Source organism: Apus apus, chromosome 4 (assembly GCF_020740795.1).
Source record: "Apus apus isolate bApuApu2 chromosome 4, bApuApu2.pri.cur, whole genome shotgun sequence".
NCBI lineage: Eukaryota > Metazoa > Chordata > Aves > Apodiformes > Apodidae > Apus > Apus apus.
The window spans coordinates 115,151,107-115,174,680 of NC_067285.1; the positions used below are offsets into that span (position 1 = coordinate 115,151,107).

At 59.9% G+C, this 23,574-nt stretch overlaps 1 protein-coding gene across 14 annotated transcripts in view; it reads right to left on the minus strand.

Annotated features, from left to right (window-relative positions):
• Positions 1 to 23,121, minus strand: part of DYSF (dysferlin) — a 98,280-nt gene extending 75,159 nt beyond the window's left edge. For 2 of the 14 annotated variants that reach the window (XM_051617311.1, XM_051617306.1), the window contains exons 1-23: positions 22,998 to 23,121; positions 19,037 to 19,092; positions 17,591 to 17,682; positions 15,338 to 15,443; positions 14,689 to 14,803; positions 14,363 to 14,556; positions 14,070 to 14,198; positions 13,360 to 13,422; positions 13,152 to 13,202; positions 13,044 to 13,074; positions 11,974 to 12,089; positions 11,526 to 11,652; positions 11,202 to 11,305; positions 9,461 to 9,529; positions 9,329 to 9,372; positions 9,096 to 9,178; positions 6,325 to 6,440; positions 5,906 to 6,019; positions 4,748 to 4,925; positions 4,001 to 4,125; positions 3,374 to 3,480; positions 937 to 1,129; positions 204 to 359 (exon numbers count right to left, since the gene is read on the minus strand). In XM_051617311.1, coding sequence (XP_051473271.1) covers positions 204 to 359; positions 937 to 1,129; positions 3,374 to 3,480; positions 4,001 to 4,125; positions 4,748 to 4,925; positions 5,906 to 6,019; positions 6,325 to 6,440; positions 9,096 to 9,178; positions 9,329 to 9,372; positions 9,461 to 9,529; positions 11,202 to 11,305; positions 11,526 to 11,652; positions 11,974 to 12,089; positions 13,044 to 13,074; positions 13,152 to 13,202; positions 13,360 to 13,422; positions 14,070 to 14,198; positions 14,363 to 14,556; positions 14,689 to 14,803; positions 15,338 to 15,443; positions 17,591 to 17,682; positions 19,037 to 19,092; positions 22,998 to 23,085 — 2,457 coding nt within the window. In that variant the 5' untranslated portion in view covers positions 23,086 to 23,121. Of the gene's footprint in view, positions 1 to 203; positions 360 to 936; positions 1,130 to 3,373; positions 3,481 to 4,000; positions 4,126 to 4,747; positions 4,926 to 5,905; positions 6,020 to 6,324; positions 6,441 to 7,584; positions 7,627 to 9,095; positions 9,179 to 9,328; positions 9,373 to 9,460; positions 9,530 to 11,201; positions 11,306 to 11,525; positions 11,653 to 11,973; positions 12,090 to 13,043; positions 13,075 to 13,151; positions 13,203 to 13,359; positions 13,423 to 14,069; positions 14,199 to 14,362; positions 14,804 to 15,337; positions 15,444 to 17,590; positions 17,683 to 19,036; positions 19,093 to 21,021; positions 21,133 to 22,997 lie in introns of those variants that run through there. The other 12 variants (XM_051617307.1, XM_051617305.1, XM_051617301.1 and 9 more) reach the window with 8 other exon arrangements.
• Positions 23,122 to 23,574: the final 453 nt, after the last annotated feature.

A 23,574-nucleotide genomic window follows, 5' to 3' on the forward strand; every position in this document is an offset into this window, starting at 1 on the left:
CAGAAGGACAACCAGGTTTTCACCATGTAGGAACCAGCTTCAAGTGGGTTAAAACTGGGGCTGGTGGTCCCCAGAGCCCCTGGTGCTGATGGGATTACATTGCGCTGGGATTTCAGGTTTTCCCACTTGATTTTCTCTCTCTCTTACATATGTATATGTGCATATTTTAGGGGGAAATGCACGTAGACCAAAAGACAAGGTACCTTCAGGAAGATGGTCTGCAGCTTCCCACAGTTCTTGCCACAGCAGTCAGAGATGTTCCTGGAGAAGAGGACCTCGTGGGCCGGCACGCGGGCGAACGCCACGCGCTTGTCCCCCTGCAGCATCCAGATCACGATGTCGGGCAGGCTGTTCTGGGGCTGGAAAACACACGAGTGGTCCTAGCAGATGGCTTTGAACTAACACATCAGCTGTGGAGGGACGTGGGGGGGGCTGAAGAGTAGCCATGACCTGAGTCCCACTGCGAACACAAGCCCATGGAGCAAGAGCAGCTGGTCCAAACCCCATCTCAGCAGCTCTGGATCCCACTGGGGGATCTGGCTGCCTGTGGAGTAAGACCAGTCAACCCAAACTCCATTTCAGCAGCTCTAGATCCCAGCTGGGTCTGGCCAGGCCAGAGCAGCCCCACGTTTCCCCCAGCCCTGCCCTCCACAGCCAGCCCAGGTCAACGGAGCAGCTTTGGCTGAGGTTTTACTGGCCAGCAAAGCTCTGCCATCAGCAAAGCTCAACCTAAACGGTCGGGTGCCAAAACTGGTGCCTTTCTACCCCAGTTCTTATCACTGTGGTGGGATGCAGGTGCAGCCCTTGCCCAGGGGGGCAGGACTCTGCAGGAGCAGCAGCATCTCTGCATCCCACCATGCCCCAGGGTGACTGCTCACGAAACCAGCACCATGACGGGAGTGCTTGGGAAGAACGAGCCCCTTCCTTCAGTGTTACCTCCTCTGCCATGGCCTTCAGCCTGGACAGCCAATCCTCTGCCTGTTCCAGGGCTGCTGAGAGGCTTGAGTCTTCGTGCTTGAGCTTCAGGGCTGCCTTCACTATCTGCTCCAGGTTGGTGCTGCGGAACCGGTACATGTTCTGGTCCAGGTGGGTGCTGGCTGGCTTCCCCAGGACGTCGGGCAGGGTGAGGCTGTGGGGACAGGCAGAGACACACTGTTAGCAGCTCACCCACCCTCTCATGGAGTTCCTTTGTTTTGGTTTTTTTTCATTTCTTTTCCTCCTTTTCAGCAAGTTTCCAAAGAATGAACAGGCCACCGAGGATACGTTTGGGGAACAGGGCAATGCCAAGAGCGAAGGAGCTTCAAACCCCCCTTGCAGCCCCCACTAATCACCCAGAGGAGCTAGGATGGGGCCCTGGCTGAGCCCTGCACACCATCAGACATGCTTCATATAAATTGCTTCAAGCTGCTGGATGAACATGTCAGGAGTGCAGGAGGATCTTTGCTGTGTGAAGCCATTCAGAGGCTTTGCTAGAAACTGCAGAGATTTACGGGGCTGCTGTTCCTGCTGCTCTTCTTGCTCCCTCTGCCCAACCCTCGGGCTGGATTTGGCTCCATAATCCCCATTATCAGTGCACAATAAAGAAGGACAACACCTCCTGCCCAGCTCTGCTCGTGGAGCGAGGCCATGGGCAGATGCCCACCCTGGCACCTCCCAGGGAGGGAGGCTTGTGCCAATTGTCTCAGGTTAACAACAAGACATCTAGGGGGAAATGGAGTTCTCTCCTTTCTCTCACTGGTTTTGCTGCTTCTTCCCAAGGCAGCTGCAGCCCTGGGGGGGCTGCTCATTAGCCCCATCGTTAAGCAGCATAAACTCAGGAGCTAAATTAAAAGACTGTGTTGGGGTCCACAGTTGGTCTGGGAACTCTGGCATTTTCCTCCACGCTTCATTTGTGTATTTATGAGGAGGGGGCTGCTGAGGAGCAGAGCTCCCCCTCACCTTTGGCAGCTGGTTTTGTCACTGGTGCCAGGGAAGGACAAGGCTCAGCCACCCAGCAAACACCACGTCGTGGCAGAACTAGGGGGTCTTAAAATATCCTTGCAGAACCAGGGGGGGAAAAGTGGGGGGGGCACCACTCTACAGACACTCACTGGAATCTAAACTAATTTGATAAACTATAAAACTAGGCAAAAAGGAGGAGATGTGTGAAGAAGGTGTGGAAAGGGGCAGCTCGGCTGCTCTCCACCTGCCTCCCAAGGCAAGGAAGCTCCAAGAGGCAGAGCAGCTCTCTCAGTTCTCCTTGGCCAGGGCTTGCCAGGGCTAAAAACACATCAAAGATCCTGCTATTGCCCAAACTGGTGGCAAGGAGCTGCTGCAGGAGGGTGGTGTGGTCAGGGCTTAGCACAGGACTTGGAGATCATCTTCATGATCTCTGAAGGGGAACCAGAGTCCAAAGACCCTGGTGAGGTCAGTCCCTGAAACACCTTCCCAAGGGCTGAGCTGTCCTTGGGACAAGACACCTTGGTCATGCAGCAATGGTCCCCAGAGCAGATCCCCACTCCCACCACGCACAATCCAGCCCCTCAAAAAACAGGCTACACAGAGAGGAAGCCCAGGAACCCCACCAGCCTCCCTTGAAGGAACATTCAGACCCTTGAGACAGTCCAGCTGTGGGGCACACAACACCCCTGCACAGCCAAACCAACCCTCCACATACTCTGCGTCCACATGTGGACATGGTGTTTAGGAACTTGGTTTAGTGGTGGACTTGGCAGTGCTGGATGTTGGGCTCTGCTCCCCAGTGACTGGTGATGGAAAGAGGAAATAGCCTCAAGTTGCCCAGGGGAGGCTGAGGTTGGATCTGGGGAACAATTCCTTCCTGGAAAGGGTTGTCAGGGCCTGGCCCAGGCTGCCCAGGGCAGGGGGGAGTCCCCATCCCTGGAGGGGTTTCCAAGCCCTGGAGATGGTGCTGAGGGACATGGGGCAGGGGTGGCCTTGGCAGGGCTGGGGTAAGAGTTGGACTTGATGATCTAAAAGGTCTTTTCCAACTAAAACAACCTCATGATTCCCACATGGCACACACAAGGCTCCACCAAGAAGTCCCATCAGTGGCTCCTCACTCCAGGAGCTCACACTGTCCCTCTGGCCAGGCTGGCTCCAGCTCCTGACCCCACACAGTGCTGCTCATTCAGGTGACCCACACTGCAGCCCTTGCACCAAGCCTGGAAATTTGTGCCTTGCCTTAAATGTCCTCCTTCCAGCTCTGTGCCTGGGCTCAAACCAGGACACCTGGCTCAGCAGCCTCTGAAGCAAACGTGATGGTGGGAGTTTTTCCAGGGAAAAGAACTTTAAAAGGCTGTTGCCCCTTCCAAAAGAAATCACTGAGAAACAACAAAGGGCATGAAAAGGCTCAGCCAAAACGGGCAGAAAATACCTGCAGTCAGCAATGACATCATCCATCAGCTGGGCACCCAGAGCGTCCAGCTCTCTGGGCGAGTGCTTGGCCTTGAGAGCAAGGTGGATCTTCTCCAGGTTTGCTTCCTGCAGGATAGGAGGGGAAGAGGAGGTGCACAGTGGGGACCTTCCCAGGTGCCCCGTTCCAACCCATGTCCAGGACCCTCCCAGGAAGGGCCTCAAGCTGCTCCTCATGGTCAGAAACTCCAGCCTGGGTACCACCAGGGCCCTGCACCCCTGGCTTTGCTCTGGTTGGAGCTCAGGAGGAAATGACAGTGAAATACAGCAACAAATCCCATGAATAGCTCAGGAGATGAAGGGTGATCCTTGCCTCCTGTGGCAGGAGGCAGGTGGTGGCACAGCACAGCACTCCCATTCACACCCCACCATCACCCCAGTGGGGATAAGGGTGGTCCCTTTTCCTCCTTCACTCCACGTCCCCCATGAGAGGGACACCTGGGACACTGCCAGATTTCCTCTCCCCAGCACAAGAGTCATCAAACCCCAAACCTGACCCAGCCTGGAAATGGCCTCCATCCCCTCCCTGTGCCCCCCAGGGGGATGCAGAAAGGAGGTGGACAGTGCTCCTCACCACCACTGCACTCACCAGCCGGTCTGCCACGCGGTGGAGAAGGTTCTGAGCATCAGTCCGATAGCTGATGTCCTCCCAGTAGGATGACAGCACCACCACGGGCTTCACATTGCCCCAGGGCAGGTAGTAATACTGACAACCTGGAGGGGACAGCACGCTGGTGAGCTCGTGACACTGGGGTGACAGGGGACCTCACCCCTCAGGACCAGAATGGAGGTACAGGTGGGCAGTGCAGCACTTGGCCTTGGGCAGAAACCCATCGTGTGGCTCTTTTGGGGCAGGAGGTCGAGGATTGTGTTCCCCAAACCCTTGTGCAGCAGAGCAATACACACCAAGGTCCAAAGGGACCTGTGTCCATCTCCAAGGCTGCAGCACGGAGGGCAGAAACCAGCAGAACAGCCCAGTGGGGTGAGGACACCTCACAGCACAGAGCCCCATGCAAGCCAGGGAAAGACCACCTCAAAGCACTCTCTTCCTTGAAGAAAAATGAGCACCCAGGTGCTGTCTAAAAACCACATCAGGCCAGCACAGAGCTGGAAGAAGTAGCCCTGGCTCTCCCAGTCACAGGTTCCCCCGTCACAATATAGTTGAGGTAGGCAAGGACCTCTGGAGATGACCTGGTCCAACCCCTGCTCAAGCAGGGTCACCTCGAGCAGGCTGTCCAGCACCATATTCACCTGGGTTTTGAGTATCTCCAAGGATGGAGACTCCACCCCCACCCTGGGCACCCTGTCCCGCTGCCGGTGACCCCACGTTGCTCACCGTCGAAGACAGCCCGGCTGTACTGGGTGGTGGAGGCCAAGGGCAGGCAGGTGGTGTCAAACTTGTTGCCGTAGTTGCCGATGCTGACCTCGAACTGGAGGGCATCGTCCACGTCCTGGAGCATGGTGGCCGAGTAGAAGGCAGCAAAGAGGGAGTATTTCCGACGGCGCAGGTACTTCTGTGACGGGAACAGCACCGTGTCCGTGGAGGAGACACCACCACCCTCCTACACATGGACCAGTTCTGGGCCCCTCAGTTCCAGCAGGACAGGGAACTGCTGGAAAGAGTCCAGGGCAGAGCCACAGAGATGATGGAGGGAGTGGAACATCTCCCTGGTGAGGAAAGGCTGAGGGAGCTGGGTCTGTTGAGCTTGGAGAAGAGGAGACTGAGGGGCGACCTCAGCAATTAAGGAAGGATGGGTGTCAGGAGGACAGAGCCAGGCTCTTCTCAGTGATGTCCAGTGATAGGACAAGGGGCAGTGGGTGCAAACTGGAGCACAGGAAGTTCCACATAAACAGGAGGAACCTTTTTTGCTGTGAGAGTGACAGAGCCCTGGGACAGGCTGCCCAGAGAGGCTGTGGAGTCTCCTTCTCTGGAGAAGCCCACCTAGAAATGTTCCTGTGTGAGCTACTCTAGGGGATCCTGCTCTGGCAGGGTGGGTTGGACTAGGTGATCTTTCAAGGTCCCTTCCAACCCTGACCATCCTGTGATCCTGTGACCCTCCACTACCCCAGCCCACACCAGACCAGTGAGGCCCTCCCAGATGGAGAAGTTTATCACAGGGAAGCAAAGCAGAAGTTGCAGGGAGGGAATTGTGGGTGAGATGTTTGGAGAGAACCTGACAAAGGAGCGGGCTGGAACCTCCCATCACAAATGCTGGTTAAACCTGAAGAAATGAGCAAAAGGAGCAGGTCTGCAAACGTGCTCGAGGTGGGATGGGGGAGCCTGTTGGCATAAATCTTCCCCCCTCCATGTTGACCACGGTCTGCTGTCCACCACGCAGCAGCTCGGATGAAGCAGGCTGGACACTTTGGGGTGGAAACGCAGCAGGAGACACCCTCCACCACCCACCCAGGACCAACTCCTTTGTCCATTCCCACAGGCTTGGCCATCAAGGAGCCAACCGCAGGGCTGGACACCTCACGGAGACCCCATTACCTCCACCCTCAGGATGTCATCCGCAGAAATGTCCTCCACCTTCTGCTCCAGGTGCTCCACCAGCTTGGTCTCCAGCTCCACCAGCATCCTGCCACGATACGCCACTCCCTCGCCCTTGGGGTAGACCAGGGACAGGAGTCAGGAGCCTGGGTGCCCCCTCCTGGCTCTGCCTTGGCTTTCAGTGAGCTTCATGGCAGAAGAGCAAGACCAGGCAAAGGATTTCTGCAAGAGCTTCAGAGGCAGAGAGCGGGTGGGCGGCAGGACCAGGAGGTCTTTAGCCAGCAGGAATAGCCAGGGGCAGGCAACGCGGCGCAGGCTCCTGACAACAAAGCCAGTTTGGGTTAATAGCAGCTTGATTTTTTGTGGCAAGGAGGGCTGGTAGTTTGGTTTGGGTCAGGCTGGGAAGCAGCTGAGGTCACCTTTCCTAAGTTGAGCGTCTCGTAGGGGTCAGGGAAGCCGGTGAACTCCCGGGGGCTGCCGTAGAGGTTGATGTAGCAGGGACCAAAGGTTGGCAGGAACCCGAGCCCGTCGTCCACTGGGGAACAAGAGCCATTAGAGAGTCTCAAAGGCACCCTGGGGACGTGTCCCACCAGGCATCACTGCAGGACCACACGTGGCTGGAGGCCACCAAAATGCTGCAGGTTTTCACCCCCTTGGAACCCTACGACCACTCACCTTTGTGCAGGAGAAAGACAAGGTGAGTGTGGGGCTGTGTGGGGGTCACAGAGCTTCCCAGCCCCAGGAAGGAGGAGAACGTCACTTTGCTGGTGTGAACCAGCACAGGGGATTGACACCAGCCAAGGGGCTGCCCCAGAGCTCCTCTCAAGGTGGTCAGAAGGGAACAGCTCATTTTTCATCATCGAATCATATTCCAGAAACCCAGACTGGTTTGGGTTGGAAAGGAGCTCAAACAACATCTAGTTCCAACTCCCTGCCATGGGCAGGGACACCTCCCACCAGCCCAGGCTGCTCCAAGCCCCATCCAACCTGCCCTTCAACACTGCCAGGGATGGGGCAGCCACAGCTTCCCTGGGCAGCCTGGGCCAGGCTCTCCCCACCCTCACAGTGAAGAATTTCTTCCTCATGTCTCACCTAAATCTCTCCTCCTCCAGTTTTAACCCGTTCCCCCCTTATCTTCTCACTACAAGTCCTTGTAAAAAGCCTCTCCCCAGCTTTCCTGTAGGCTCCCTCTAGATACTGGAAGGCTGCTATGAGGTCTCATCATCATCATCTAATGGTTTGGGTTGGAAGGGACCTTAAAAATCATCCCGTTCCAACCCCCCTGCATGGGCCTGGACACCTCTTACTAGACCAGGTTGGTCAAAGCCCAGATTTTTATGAAACCTCAAGCAGAAGGAGCAGTGAAGAGGCAGAAAGGGTCTGGAGGATCTGAGCTCCTGAACCGCCTGCTCCCTGTGGAGCTGCCTCAGCACAAAACATGCACTAAACCACAAAGACATGACTGCCCGACCTGGACACCCCAAACCCACCACGGGGAAGGCAGTGGAGGCCTTCCCCCAGTTCCCACCCTGCTGGAGCCATCCCCTCTTCCCACCAAGGTGTGACACAGCTGGTGCTCCCCCAGCTCCAGGCTGGTGCTCCAGCCCTGGCAGCAGGAGCCTGAACTGGCCCAACCATTCCTGAGCAGTGATGGGAACCAAGGGGCTGAGGGGACGTACGGTCTGCGGGTTTCAGAGGCTTGGCCAGAGCAGGAAACTCATCTGAGGCACAAAGAGATGGAGAGAGGTTAGGGAAGGTGGGCAGAGGAGATGGGTGGAGGGGTATGGAAAGGAGGGTGGAGGCTCTCGTGGGCCAACAGACACTGGAGAGACAGAGAGAGAAAGGAGGGAGTTGGTGGAGTCCCCATCCCTGGAGGGATTTCAGAGCTGTGTGGATGTGGTGCTGAGGGACATGGGTTAGTGGTGGCCTTGGCAGGGCTGGGGTGATGGTTGGACATGATGACCTGAAAGGGCTTTTCCAACCTAAATGATTCAGTGATTCTAAATAGCCCGATTGTCCTCCCCAGGGCCGTGGGACTGGTCTGAAACGGGAGGGTCTGAGAGTCCCTGAAGGAAGCTCTGTCTGTTGCAGAAGCTGGATGGGCCCATGGGGTGGGTGGGAGCTACAGTGCCCCAGGCAGCTCCTCAGGGTCAAGAAGGTCTCAGTGGTGGGGTGGGCCAGTCCTGGGCAGACCCCTCACAGCCTCCTCCCTCCCCAGCCTCTCTCTCTCTCTCTCCAGACCAGCCCAGGAGCTGCTGCTTTAACTGGGGAAGATGGGGGCTGGATACACGAGCAGCCTGGTGGAGAGCAGAGCTGCACCCCAACTCTGCACCTGCATGCAAGGCCAGGCAGCACTGGGGGGGACACGGGCTGTGGGACACGTGGATGCAGCTTCCAACCAGGGGGGTGTCCTGGTGGCTGCTGCCAGCCCCATCCTGCATCCCTAGATGGGGATGGTCATTATGGGGCGCGGGGTTGCAGGGCCCCTGAGAGCCTCAGAGGGGCACCAAGCAAAGGGAGCAGAGTGAGGGGAGGTCCCATGGGGGTGCAGGTGCCACCAAAGCTCATTAGCAGCAGGAGATGCTCATGCAGGTTAGGGAAGACTCTGCTCCTGAGCCCTGCCCCACAAGCCTGTCTGAGCTCCCAGCCCTCCTGCTTTGCACAGGTGACATGGTCAGCATCACCCAACCAGCCCCTGCCAGCATCTCCACGGTGGTTTGGGAAGCCCCTGGGACTTGACAGAGCACACTCAGCACAAGATGGACCCGAACCCTCCTCCTGACAGCCCCTAAATGTCACCTGAGGAGCCACCAGTGGGGACACACACACAGGTGGGATGTGGCACCTCCCAGCACCGGCGACACCATGGCCCGTCGCCAACCACACAGGGGACCACAGCCACCTCCACTCCACCAGGACGAGAGGCAGCAAAACCTCCAGCACACCACGGCCTGCAGCCCTCCCATCCCAACCCCCTCGGGGTGATCCGACCACCTTCCACGCCACAAGCCAGGAGGGTCCAGGTCCAACCAGAAAACAGAGCAACCGTCCCACGCGTGTCCCCCCGCCCCGTGCACCGGCGGTTTGGCAGGGCCCAGGGTGGCAGCCACGTCCCCCAAACCAGCACCAGAGCATGCAGAGCTCCTCCCCGGCCGTGCAGCCCAGAGCCCACCCTGCTGTCCCCCCTTACCCTCCAGCTCCCCGCCCGGGGCTGAGATCTTGGACATGCAGAGGTAAGCGGTGCCGACCACGTCGTTGTGTGTCATACGGTCCCTGCAACACAACCCGGGATGCCCTCACACCCCGGACCTGGGGGGTGCTCGTGGGGTCCCCCCTTGCCCGTCCCCACCCCTCCAGCTCAGCTTTCCCCACCGGCAGCAGCAGGAAGACACCCCCCCCCCAAGACCCTCTCTCTCCACTCACCAGTCGGTGACCCGGATCCTCATCTTCTCGCACATGGAAGGGAACTGGGGAAACAGGCAGGGAGAGGAGGGGTGAGGGGTGGTGGGACCAGGCGGGTGGGGGGTGGGGGACACGGGGGGTGTCCCTGCTCACCATGGCTGGCAGGGTCAGGCACTGGTTCCACTGCGGGTTGGCGTTCTTCTCCAGGATCCTGGAGTAGAGCTGGAGGTGCGAGATGGGGGATGAAATGTCAGAGCCAGGTGCCCCAAAATCCAGAGTCCCCTTCCCTGGGGGGCCCTGTGGGGCCCGGTACCACGTGGGCAAAGCCCCCTGTGCAGGGAGGCAGAAGATGCCAAGGGCTGCTCAGGGATCTCACCCCCCTTCCCCTGGGACCAGCAGAGAGTCACCCTCTTCCTGCTGTGGTTGCTCAGGATCATAAAATCATGGAGCTGTTCTGGTTGGAAAATAACTTTGAGATTCTCCAGTCCAACCATTCCCCCAGCCCTGCCCAGGCCACCACTGCCCCATGTCCCTCAGCACCATCTCCAGGGCTTGAAACCCCTCCAGGAATGGGGACTCCCCCCTGCCCTGGGCAGCCTGGGCCAGGCCCTGACAACCCTTGCCAGGAAGGAATTGTTCCCCAGATCCAACCTCAGCCTCCCCTGGCACAACTTGAGGCCGGTTCCTCTTGTCCCACCCCTTGTTCCTGGGGAGCAGAGCCCGACCCCCCTGGCTCCAACCTCCTCTCAGGCAGCTGCAGAGCCAGCAGGTCTCCCCTCAGCCTCCTTGGCTCCAGGCTGGACACCCCCAGCTCCCTCAGCTGCTCCTGCTCAGACTGGTGCTCCAGCCCCTTCCCTGCCCTCAGGACAATGTCCCCAGCTTCTTTTCCCCACCGGGCACTGTCCCCAGAGGAAGGTTTATGGGCAGGGGACACTCTCAGCCCTTTTAGTGACACTGGGCATCAGAAGATGAGTGGCAGCTCATGGGCACATCCCTTGCCAGTGGGGCTGGAGGGGAGTGGGAAGCAAAGGGAGCAGGACAGGGCTCTTCAAAGCCACCAGAGTCATCTCCACACCCTGGCTAGTCCTGGGGGGACATTCGGTGGTGTGGGGACAGCCAGCTGCTCACCCCAGGCAGGGCCAAGAGGAGCAGCACAACCCTGGGTGGCTGCTCTGTCCCCACCACCCCGGAGCTCACACCTCCACCCCCGTTCCTGGTACAACAGCACCTGCAAGAGCTCAGCCAAGAGGTTGCTCCTGGCAGCCCCGGCGCTGTGTCCTGCAGCCCCGCTCAGCTCCAGGTGTGTCACCCTCACAGGGACAGGGCTGGGGACACGGGCTGGGCTGCTCTGAGCCCCCGGCTTTGGGAGATGCAAGGCAGAGGGGGAGGAGTGACAGGGACTGATGGGCCATTGCAAACCACAGGATGACAGGGTGGTTTGGGTGGGACCTCAAAGATCATCCAGTGTCCCCCCTGCATGGGCAGGGACACCTCCCAGCAGCCCAGGCTGCTCCAAGCCCCATCCAACCTGCCCTTCAACACTGCCAGGGATGGGGCAGCCACAGCTTCCCTGGGCAACCTGGGCCAGGCTCTCCCCACCCTCATAGCCCAGAATTTCTCCCTCACATCTCAGCTCCAGCTCTCTCTGCCAGCTGGAAACCCTTCCCCCTGCTCCCATCCCTCCTGCCCCTGTCCAAAGCCCCTCCCCAGCTTTCCTGGAGCCCCTTCAGGCACTGGAAGGTGCTCTCAGGTCTCCCTGGAGCCTTCTCTTCTTCAGAGTTTCAGGGAAGAAAAGGCCCCAGCTTTCCCCATGCCAGGACCAGATTTTCCCTGGGCAGCTCCCTCACCCCAGCCCTGGGGGAGCCAGGGGGGCTGCCCTGCTCCAGCCACGCACCGTCTTGCCTGCAAAGCTGACTTCCACGAAGGGATCCACCAGGTTCTTCTTGTTGCTCTCAAAGCCAAAGATCTGCCTGACATTGTCCATGACAGCATCATCCACTGGAAGAGAAAGGAGGTGCTGAAAGCTCATGGAAGAACCCGGTGTCCAGGTGGCCCCAGAGAGCCAGGCTGCACATCTCCAGTGAGCCAGGTGGAGATGGGCAGGAGGGTTAAGCCATTTTGCACCAACAAGAGATACATCCCCCAGCACATCTTGGTGTCCTCCTCCCTCCCCAGCACGTCGCAACTCGTGGTCCAGCCCAGCAAAGGAACCACTTACTCTGGGGCAAGTCTTCAGCTTTGAAGATTTTCAGGCAGAAATGAGCCCCTCGCAGGGTGACCCCCGTGGGGCGCAGGAGGTTGCCCTCAATGTCCTCCTTGTCTTCAGAGACCTCCTTCTTCTCCAGCTGCAGGAAAACAGGACAAGAGGAATCGCTTGGTTTAGATTGGAAGGGACCTTAAAGCTCATCTAGTTCCAACCCCCCTGCTACAGACAGGGACACCTCCCACTAGGCCAGGCTGCTCGAAGCTCCATCTTTCCTGGAAAACACCACCAAGCTTCCCAAAAGTCCTGAGATGAGTAACAAAACCCCCCAATCCAGCACCTTGGCCCAGAAAGAAAGATCAAAGCTGCAGCTTCCCTGGGAAGAGGTGTGGGGTTTTATGGCCCAGAGCAGTGGACTACCAAGGTTGGAAGGTCCCTACATCATGGCTGGGGCAATACTCACAGGAGCTTCATCTCCAGGCCCCAGCACAAAGAGACTGACTTTCAGGTAGCCCTTGGCCCCTGCTGAGAAGTCCTCTGGGTCAGAGAGCAACAGCCACTTCCTGAGGAGAGCGTGTTCTAGGGGAGAGAAGAGATGGAGACTCATGGGCTGGTCCTCAGACACGCAGGGAGATGCCTTCAAGGCTGCTGCTGGGTGGGCTTTTTGTCATAAATACTGTGTGAGGAGAGGAGGGGAGAGAGGAGGAGAGAAGAAAGAGGAAGAGAGGGAAGAAGGAAGGGGACAGGGAAGGGGAGAGGGAAGGGGAGAGGGAAGGGGAGAGGGAGGGAAGGAAGCAAGGAAGGAAAGAGAGAAGGAAAGAGGGAAGAGGGAAGGGGAGAGGGAAGGGGAGAGGGAAAGGGAGAGGTTTACAGTTGGACTTGATAATCTTAAAAGTCTTTTCCAATCTAAATGATTCCATGATCACTGAGCCCCTGGCCCAGGTTGCCCAGGGAAGCTGTGGCTGCCCCATCCCTGGCAGTGTTGAAGGGCAGGTTGGATGGGGCTTGGAGCAGCCTGGGCTGCTGGGAGGTGTCCCTGCCCATGGCAGGGGGGGGACTGGAGGAGCTCTGAGGCCCCTTCCAACCCAAACCATCCCATGACTATGACTCCATGATTCAGTTGGCCAACTGCCCGACCACTTCAGGACTGACCTGAACTTAAAGAGATTTGCCTTGTGGGTCTTAACTGTTTCCAGCTAAAATTACCAAGCTTTTCTCTGCAGAGGTCAGGGCAGGGAATTTATCTTTATGATAAAATTATCTTTGAGATAAAATAAAAGACAAAATAACAAGCAGGGCTGAAGATAAAAAAACAACAACAACACGATGATTTGAAAGCCTCAAGGACTAATGTTTGGGGAAAGGGGGAGAGATGGGGGTGGTGATGGATAAAGGGACACATCTGGGTTCCTATTTATGGGAAGGTTGGGGGGGTGTATTTCCTACTTTTGGGCTACAAATAAAGGGTTTCCCAGAGCAACCTCCCCCCAGGAGGTGACCCTGGCCCAGACCCCAACCACCCGCTGGACTCACTTGGCTCTGAGTAAATGGTCTCAACATCCATCTGTGGAATGAAAAGCAGCATCAGTGTCCATCCCCTGGGGGCCAGGGGGAAGAGCAGGGCAGGGAGGGTGACCTTACCCGAAACTCCCCGAGCAGCGAGTCCGTCCGGAAGGACCGAGAATCCACCACCTGTGGGAGGAAAATCAGGGGAACCAGTACATCCAGCCCAGCCTCCCGGGGTGAGGATGCCCTGGGAAACAGGGGGATGTTTCCCCTGGGTGCCACAGGGAGGAGGACGGGGTGACAGCCCCGAGCATGGCCCCAGGTGAGATTGGCTGGAGCTCACCTTGATGAAGATGGGCACGTCGAACAGCTCGGCTGGCGACTCGAAGACATTGAAGAAGAAGGTCTGTAGGAAAGAGGGGTGAGGGGGCAAGGCAGGGGTCTGCCCCACCCCCCAGCCTCTCCCATGCCCCTCGCTCCACAGGCTGGAGCCTTTTCCCCTCCTGTCCAGAAGGATCCCACCCAATTCATAGGAGCAGTCTCCCAGAGGGGCTCCACTGGGTGACTTTTGTGCCCCCCAATGAACAACATTCCCCAGTTTGCTTGAGCTGGGCTGGTTCACAAAAGCCCATCTAGACCAGCTCTCCTGGGGGGGGCCCAAATAAAGCACAGGGGCAGGTTGCATCAGGATTTGAGGACATCCCAAGCAGCAGGGTTGGAGCACCTGTGTCGGGGACAGGGCTGGGGACAAGTTGTCTGAGCGTGTCCATCCAGCACACCCAGCTGCTTTGCCCACCCCTGCCCAGGACATGCCACGGGTGGCTCTGGGACATGAGGCACCTCAGGAAGGTGATCGAGACGAGCCTTGCACAAAGACATGGGAAGCTGGACCTGCTGAAGGGCTCCCAGCTGCTGCCTTGAGCTTCTTTCCCATTGCAGTTCCCACGGCCACATCCCAGCCTCTGGTCTGCATCACCTGGGACCCCAACCCGTAACACTCCCAAGCCTCTCCTGGCACCCCCAGGCACAGCTGGAGCACAGACCCCCCCTCACCTCATCGAAGAAGGGGCTGTTGCCTTTGCGTATCCTGGTCCTCTTGGTCTGCCCAGCAGCTGTCACCTTCACCACGGGCCTGATGTTGACCCCAGGGAGCTGCCGGGCCTCGATGACCCTCACCCTGATCTGGGACAGGAGGGAGAGGAGAGAAAAGAGTCACCAGGTTGGTCCTACCCTGGGATGGGCACCTCGGGGTGGCACCTCTCAGGTGATGGACCCCCATCGTAGGGACAAGCTGGGGAGCAGGTGGGTTCAAGGGGAGCAGCTGATCTGCACCAGCCTGGTCTCACCTGGAAGTCCTGAGGCTTGTTGGACAGAGGTTTTTTGGGTGAGCTTCTCCTCCGCTTCAGCCCCTGGACGTGGTGCAGGGGGGGCTTGTGGGGCAGCGAGGGGGGCTCGGAGCCTGGTGGCCCTGAGGAGGAGGAGGGCTCTCTCTCATCCCCCGTTGGCACCTGCTCTTCCATCTCCTCCTCTCCAGCAGTCTCTGCAAAGGGCGAGAAAGGAGGTGGAAGACGAGGGCAAGGTGGGACCACGGGGTGAGGGGTCTGGCTGGGAAGAACGTGGTGCTTCAGGGGACACGTCCCCCCTGGTGCTACACGTGAGGGTTCCTGGTTACCAGTGACTGTGTCGGGCTCAGAAGCAGCTGGTGCTGGCTCCGGGGGGGCTGGGGGAGGGAAGAGGGGGACAGCTCCTGGTGGAGGGATGTAGGACACTTGGAGGACAAGGAAAGCCTGGAAAACAGGAAACAACCATTAAATGGGGGCCCAGAAATGCCTGAGCCCCAGAGCTGGGGCCACGGCTGGATGCAGCTGAAGTGGTGGAACCTGGGAAGTGCTGGGAAAAAGGGACAGGGCAGGATCACCAGGGATGTGTGGGGTCCCAGCAGGGTGACCCATCCAGTCCCCATCCCACCAGATGGCAGAACCAGGATGGGCTGAGCCAGGGCAAGATGCTGCAGCCACCAGGAGGGAAGAGGGAGGGAGAAGCCAAGGGACAGGGTCCAGTAGAGGGGAGCAGGGAGGAGTGTCCCCACTGCCCCCCACAGAGCCCACCCTGTGTGGACATCCCCACCCATGGGTGCACAGGCTCCAGGCCCTGCCAGCCTCTGCCCTGCAAAGAGGTTTGACCCATCCCCAAGCTGCTGGGTTCACTCCTTGAAAGGTACATCTCAAAGCCAGAGAGCCCAGGATGGGACAGCTGGTCTCCAAAAGGGAGCTGCAACTGGCAGGGACATTGCTCAGGCTGGTCCCCAGGCAAGGACTCACCCCTGTGCTCTGCTTCTTGGTGTCCAGCAAGGGGAGGTTGTAGGAGGCTGCCAGGCTGGGGGAGGAGAGGACATCTCGCAGGGGCACTCGGGCTTCTCCCAAAAACCTGGGGGTGAAGAGCAACGGGGGGTCAGGAGGGCAAAGGACCCCTTTTTGTCCCCTTTTTATCAAGGAAAAGGACCTGAAAGTCCACACTGAGGAATCAGGAGCCATAAACCAAAGCTCTGAAGGGCTTTTCTTTGCCAATGGAGCAAACAGAGACATGAGGGGTTGGGGTCTTCACTGGAGGTGAGTGATCCCAAAGCTGGTGGGGGAGGCTGGTGCCACCATCATCCTGGAGGATTCCAAACCACCAAAAATGTGATATTCCCCTCCGCAGTTTCAGCATCTCCCTGGAGCTCAGCCCTCTTGCTAAGGGCCACCTCCCACCCCAGCCAGCAGAGCTGGTTTCCCCATAGACCAGGGCTGACTGGAGAGTAGACCCAGTGCAGCTGCCCAGCTCCTCCCCGCCCAGAGCCAAGGAAGCCCTCAAGCCACTGGGGACTGTCCTGAAAGTGTGATCATCCCAATAAACCCAGGCTGGGTGGAGAATGGATGGAGAGCAGCCTTGAAGAGAAGGACCTGCGGGTGTTGGGTGAGGAGAAGCTCAACATGACCTGGAACCCAGAAACCAACCCTGTCCTGGGCTGTGTCACCAGCAGTGTGACCAGCAGGGCCAGGGAGGGGATTGTCCCCTCTGCTCTGCTGAGACCCCTGCAGGGCTGGGAACAGCTCTAGGGTCCCCAGCACCAGAAGGACAGGGAGATGCTGGAGAGAGGCCAGAGGAGGCCCCAGAGATGCTGGGAGGGCTGGAGCAGCTCTGCTCTGGAGACAGGCTGGGAGAGTTGGGGTGTTCAGCCTGGAGAAGAGAAGGCTCCAGGGAGACCTGAGAGCACCTTCCAGTGCCTGAAGGGGCTCCAGGAAAGCTGGGGAGGGGCTTGGGACAAGGGCAGGGAGGGATGGGACGAGGGCAAACAGTTTTAATCTGAAAGAGAGGAGATTTAGATTGGATATGAGGAAGAAATCCTTCCCTGTGAGGGTGGGGAGACCCTGGCCCAGGGTGCCCAGGGAAGCTGTGGCTGCCCCATCCCTGGCAGTGTTGAAGGGCAGGTTGGATGGGGCTTGGAGCAGCCTGGGCTGGTGGGAGGTGTCCCTGCCCATGCAGGGGTGGGACTGGATGAGCTTTAAGGTCCCTTTCCACTGAAAACCACCCTGTGATTCTGGGGTTTCATACAGCACTTGCAGCCCGAGACAGGACTTTAATTGCCTGTCACTATTAATTGCCCTGTTTGCTGTTTGCATTGTCCAGGCAGGTTGGTATTTTTCTCCCAAGGGAAGGTAAAGATGCCCCCATGGAGAGGTGACCACTCAGGGACCATCACAGCCCCTGCAGGTCGCAGCCAAGCAGCTGCTCCCACGGTGGCAGAAACCATCTCCCTGTGCCAGGAGCTGGGACCCTGCTCCCACCCTCCTCTCGCTATTTATGGAGACCCACGAGGCCATCGAGCTGGACCAGCCCCAACCTCCACCTCCCTTGGCCTCCAGCCCCAGAGCAAATCCAGCACCAGCTCCAGCCCTGAGAGCAGGATCCTCCACACCGGGGCCGTCCCCCCCCCCCCCCCCATCCCACCTTCCGCTGCCCAAAAATAAACGACTTCCTGGATTTTAAGTCCCTGTGCCAGCAGCATCCCTGCCAAAGCAGCCCCAGATGTGGGGTGGCCGGGCTGGGTGTCCCACGGCAGGACACCCTGGTTCTCCTCCTCCTTCCCCACGCAGCCACCGCAGGAATGGAGACCCCAGCCCAGGAGCCTGGGCTCACCGGGAGCTGCCGCGAGGAAGGAAAAGGCTGCGGCTGGTTTGGCCACCACTGCCCTTCCCAGCTCCGTGCCTGGGGAAGGAACCTTGGCCACCAGCTCAGGCCTTCCCAGCCAAACGCCCGGGATGTCAGCGGGGCCCGGTGGCGCCGCTGCCACACAAACCTCCCTGTGTGCTCCCCTGCCCTCAGACCTCGGGTTTGCTCGCCCGGACGTCGAGCCAAGCAGCCCAAAAAACGTGGCTCTGCCCTCCCACCAGCCTCCCCCGCTGCTCAGGGCAGCTGGGGAACGTCCCGCCGAGCCTGGGGGGAGCTGGAACCCCCCCCTGGCTGCCCATCCCAGCCCCCTGGTGCTGGGGGGGGCAGTGGGGCTGCTGCCCAGCACCCCAAGCTTCTCCCACCGGTTTCTCCCCACGGTCTCATGATCTTTCACAACGACGGTGAGCTCGGCGCCCGGGTCCAGGGGAGTTCCCTTCAGGTCCCACTCGAAGCCCTGGAGGGGAGGAGAAAGGAGCCAGGATCAGCGCCCTGGTGCTCACACCACCACCCGTCAGCTACATAAACACACTTTTGTTCCTGCTTTCCACTCTGGGAGGTGGAAAACCAAAACCCCAGGACCCATGTCACCTTCTCGCTACCAAGAGGACGGAGCCCCCCCCTGTTTACCGGGAGCCCCAGGGAAAAGCCCAGGGGTGATGGGCAGACGTGATTCCTGGGGAGGTTCCCGCTGGACACGAGAGGTAAACGTTTCACCAGCAGGACAGTGAGACGCTGGAAGAGTCTCCCAAGGGAAGTGGTGGATCCCCCCCCACGGGTCAGTGCCAGGTCTCAGCTGGACAAGGTGCTGATCAGACACGAGGAGGACCTGGAAAGGTTGGACCAGGTGACCCTTGAGGCCCCTTCCCACCTGGCATTCCATGATTCTACAATCTCAGCACCAGCAGCACAAGCCCTGACACCAGCCATGACCCCAGCAAAATTTCCCAGCTGACCCACATTAAAAACACACCCCGGGCAAAGGCTTTTCCCTTGGCATTAATTAAAGGTGAACAAGAAAATGATGGGACCTGGTTCACAACATCCCTGCACCGAAACAGGGTTGGTTTGCTCCCCAAAAACCCTTGTTTTCCTTCATTTTGAGCCATGAAAGCACAGGTCAGGGTTAGAAGGTAGAAGGTGCTGGGAAAAAAAAAAACAACCCTCTCCCGGGCCAGGCTGATGAATAGAGCACCATTTTTTTCCACTTGAGCTGTAAATATTTTTAAACCGTTTCTTCTAAAGTGTGTGCAGGGCCCTGATAAGATCTTGATGGGAGAGGAAGAGGCTGGAGCAAAGGTGGGTCCTGAGCCAGCTCAGTCCTGCTCCTCCCAGGCCAGTGCTGGGAATTTGGGATGTGAAGCTGCCAAGGATGGGGACTGTCCCCAAACCCTCTGTGGGGTGGCATCATGTTGGGGAGGGACTTGGGACAAGGGCAGGGAGGGATGGGATGAGGGGGGATGGAGCAAAACTGGAAGAGGGGAGGTGGAGGTGGGATCTGAGGGAGGAATTCCCTCCTGTGAGGGAGGTGAGACCCTGGCCCAGGTTGCCCAGAGAAGCTGTGGCTGCCCCATCCCTGGCAGTGTTGAAGGGCAGGTTGGATGGGGCTTGGAGCAACCTGGGCTGCTGGGAGGTGTCCCTGCCCATGCAGGGGGGCTGGAACTAGATGATCTTGAAGGTCCCCTCCCACCCAAACCAGCCTGTGATTCTATGATCACCAGGCCCCCTTGGGGCATCTTGCTGGGCACCCCCCATGCCCAGGCTGCCCCCTGCAGGGACAGAGTTAGAGACCAGAGCAAGGACACACTCACCTCATTCCAGACAGGGTTGATATTGTTCTTGATGACTTTAGTCTTCTTCTTCACACCTGCAGGGAGCAACACACCTGGGTCAGACCAGCTTCTCTGCCAAACTGCAGGGAAAGACCCCAACATTCTGTTGTGTCCCCCCCCCAGCCATGCATGGGAGGGTCCAGAGCTCCCCGGAGCAGGATCAGGCCCCACTCCTTGCAGACAGGCTGGGCCATGGTGGGCACAGATGAGGCTCAGGACTCTCCTTCCAGCCCCAGCATGAGCCTTGCTGGAAAAGCCCAGGTAGGTCACCTCCATGCTCTGTGCCTCAGTTTCCCTGGGAGAAGGGCAGGGAGGAGGCTCCCAGACACTGCTGGGTGGGTTTTAGGGGCTGGAAGGTGTCACGGGTGACCCAGACATCCTCCTCCCTCCACCCAAACCTCAGCAGAGTCCCAGAGGGGACCCTGGGACAGCAGCGAGAAGCTGGCACACCCAGCGGGGGGGGCTGGGACACTGACACCCCCCAACAATGGGGACGGGGACACCGGCCCCCGGCCTCAGGAGCAACTCCAAGCAGCCCAAGACCGACATCCTGAGGAGCCCCGGTGCCGGGAGGGGGGGGAGGTGGGGCGGGAATCCAACCCCGACACCACGACCTTGGTGTCACACTGAAAAGCAGGCACCGAAAATAAAATCACTCATCCCTGGTCCCGGAGGGGGAAGAGGAAAAGGAAGAGCCGAACAATAGCGGTGACTCAGCCCCGGGGACACCGGCAGGGACACGGAATCTGGGTCCCCCGGGGCTGGGGACACGGCCCGAGGGGCTGGCAAGGAGCCCCCAGCCTCTTGGGGTGGGGTGGGGGGGTCGTTTGTTGGGTTTACAAACGTGGCGAAATGAATCTTTGCCCGTGGCCGGTTTAAAGCGGGGTCTCTGCTCCACGGCCCGGGAGGGACCCGGGAGGGACCCGGGAGGGGGGCAGGGCTGCCACCCTCCCCACACACACACAAGGCACCTCTGGACAATGTCAAACACCTCGCTGGGAAATCTGATCCCCTGCTCCCAGCGTGTGTCCGTGGAGCAGAGATCCTGGAATTCCGCTCCCAGCAGCGGGATCGGGCGGGTGGACGGAGCCCGTCCCAGCCCAGCACCCGCCGCGGGATGAGCACACGAGGGGTCCCCAGGGCTGGGGAGGGGGAGGGAGCCAGGAGCAGCACAGGAAAGGTTGGGTCAGAAACCACTCATCCCTTTCCTCTTCTTTTTTTGTTTTGTTTGGGTTTGGTTTTTTCTAAAAATGGACATTTTCCACCGCCAGGAAGAGGCAGCCAGAGGAAAAAAAAAAATAGTCATTAATAGATAGGAAACATCCTCCAGTAAAAACTCTTTCGAGGTGCAAAGGCAGCAGCTGCCTCCTCATGACCTCCATCCTCTGGGACCCCCTTCCCACGGGATACCCCCCTAGATAAGGGGTTATCCTCATCAAGCCCCTAGGTGCAATTAAAATACCTCCATGAGAGCAAAGCACAAGAGCAACCCAGTGCAACCTGCAAAGCCAGGTCCTGCTTCTTTGCCCCATCACTCACCACGACCCCGGGTGGCAGCATGAAATGCCTGTCCCCAAGTGCCCCCCACCCTGGGGAAAAGAAATAATTCCTTACTGTTGCCCCCCCAAAAAAAGGAAAATCATGGAAGAAAAGGGGATAAAATTCCCAGCCCCCCACCAGGGATCCTTGGAGATGCCAGTAGGATGTGTGTGAGCCTGGAAGAGGGAGGCAGCAGAGGGTGGGGATGGAGGAGGGGGTGGGAGGAGGTGCAAGGATTTAGGAGAAGCTTAGGGAATTTTGTAGGGATTTAGGATAAGTTTAGCAAAGCCCGACTTTTGAGGGGCACCCGGCCAGGACGTATGTCCTGGCCGGGTGCCCCTCAAAAGTCGGGCTTTGCTGGAAGGTGGGGGGGGGGGGGGGCTGTAAAAATAGTCCAGATATCCCAGCTTTGGGGTCCCCCTCACCTCGGAAAGTCAAGCTGGCCACGGGATCGCTTTGCTTGTCCCTTTTGTCCAAACTGGGGAGGTGAGTGGCACGTTGGAGCAAACAGCGGAGCATGGTTGGGCGATGGAGCAGAGTAAGGTGAAGCCAAGATGGGATGGGCTCCTGGTAGGATCCGTCCCGTGTCCCCCCCCCCCGCTTCCCCTTTTCCTAACGTCCCGGCCCTTCCCGGAGGGTTGGAGGAGGTGGCCGGGATGGGACAAGAAGCGCCTCGGCGTGGCAGCTCCGGAGCTTGCAGGATCCGGGATGTTTGGAGCTCTGGGAATGTCGAAAGGAGACGGGAAGTAGGGATGCCGAGAGCTCCCGGGGTGGTAAATAAACCACCGGGATCTGGGGATGCTGCGAGCTCCGGACGTGCCCAAGCACCACGATCCAGTGATGCTGGTGAGTCCCAAGGATGGTGAATAAATCCCTGGGATCCAGGGGTGCTTCGAGCCCTGAGGGTGCCCAAGCCCCAGGATCCAGGAATGCTGTGAGCCCCAGGGATGCTGGAGCACCAGGATCTGGGGCTGCTGCAACCCCCAGGGATGGTAAAGAAGCCACCAGGACCCAAGGATGGTAAATCCCTGGGATCCAGGGGTGCTAGAGCCCTGAAGATGCCTGAGCTCTGGGATCCAGAAGTGTTGCAAGCTCCTGGGATGGGGAATGAAACCCCCTCGGGCCTGGGGATGGCGAATCACCGGGACTCAGGGCGCTGCAGGCCCTGAGGAACACGGGGGTGCCCTGAGCTGGAGGTGACCGAGGGCCTGGGGAGCAGATCCTGGGGATGAAACACCACTGGGGATTCCAGAGCAGCGGGACACAGCCCAGGGAAGTCACACACGCAGGACCCTGGAGACGCCGCAGCACCGGGACCCTGCCAGCCGGCCAGGACAAGGACACCCGGGAAGGAAGAAGCTGCTGCTCAGCCCCCAGGGCTGTGACCACATGGACACAGAGACAGGGGGACAGGGACCTTGGTGGCACCAGGAAGGTCCCTCCCCGCAGCCGCAGAGCCCAGCAGGAGCCAGGCGGGAGGACGGGAGCCGCACGCGGCGTCACTTCTGCTCACCCCAGCAAGCCCCAAAAGCTGCTGCCTCAGCCCGGAGCTCTGCGCACCGGCTGGGCCGGGTCCCCCGCTGCCCCCCGGCCCCTGCCAGCCCCTGCGGGCGGGGGCTTGGGGTCCGGGCCGGCACTGGGTGGGCCCTGGGAGGTCACGGGCTGCTTCCCCCGCGGTCATTGTCACCGCCCAAGGGACCGGGGGGGACCTGTGGGGGGCCCAGCACAGCCCCCCTGGGCCCTGCCCAGCCCCAGGTTTTGGGGGGGGGGACACGGTGGACAGGGGGTGCAGCCAGGGGGGCCCAGAATCAAACCCTGGCCGAAGGACACGGCTCGGGAGGGCTGGGGGGCGGTGAGCGGGGCTGTTGGGGCGCAGCAGTAGGTGGGGGAGGCGAAGTGGGGGGGGGGGCTGGCAGCTCCCCGACACACAACCGGCCCCGTCACCCCCCCTGGGGCGGCCCCAGACCCCCCTCAGCCAGCAGGGAAGGAGGTGTGCTGGCCGCCCCCCCCCCCCCCCCCGCAAACCTCCAGAGCCGGGCGAGGCCAGAAATAGCCCGGGCTGCGCTGTCACCGCTCAGCAATGTCCCCCCAGCCCCCCCGCTTCGGCATCGCCTGCCCCCACCCCGGTAAGGAAACAAGGGGGGGATGGGGGGGGGAATCAGGGGGCTCCCCAGGCACCCACGGGGTGGGGGCAGGACCCAAAGTGGGGCTGGGGGAGACAACGCACAGGGTTGCGGGGAGGGGAGGGATGGGCCGGGGGGCTGGAGAGGCAGGACCCCCGGCCCCGCCGCCGGGACAGAGCCCGGTGCAAAACCCCCCCACGCCCTCCCCCAGACAGCCGGCACAACCCCCTCGGCACCCCCAAGAGCCCCCCCCAGCCCCCCCTTTTGCAGCCCCTCACCTCCGAAGCCGGCGGAGCAGTAGGCATCGCTGATGTCCGCGTCGGGGGTGCGGACGTTTTCCGCGTGGAGGATGAAGACGCGGAGCATCGTCCCATCCCGGCCCGGCCGCCTCCCGCCCGCTGAACACCCCCTCTCTGACCCCCCATCCCCCCCTTTCCCTGTGCCCCCCGCCCCCGCCCGGTGCCCGCCTCTCTTAAAGGGGAACGGCCGCGGTGGCCGCTGGATGCGGGAGACCCCCCCTTGCCAGGGCCTGGGGAACCCCCCCCGAATGGGGGCCTGGGGGCTGACACACACACACACACACCCCCCCCCCGAAGCAAGGGCAGGGGAGAACCCCCCATGGGGTCCCTAAGAAAACGGTGTGTGAGCACCCCAAAAGGGACAAGGGGGCTCTGGGCCCTGTAAGGGGGGGGGGGCATGAATTGCTCTTGGCTTCCCACAAAGCGGGGACCACCCCCCCCCCAACAAGACCCCAAAGGGATGGGAAGACCCAGGTAGGGGTGGGAAGGTGCTGGGGAGCCCCTGGGTGCAGCCCCAGCCCCTCAGCTGTGGCACCAGGGTGAGGGGTCTTGGGGT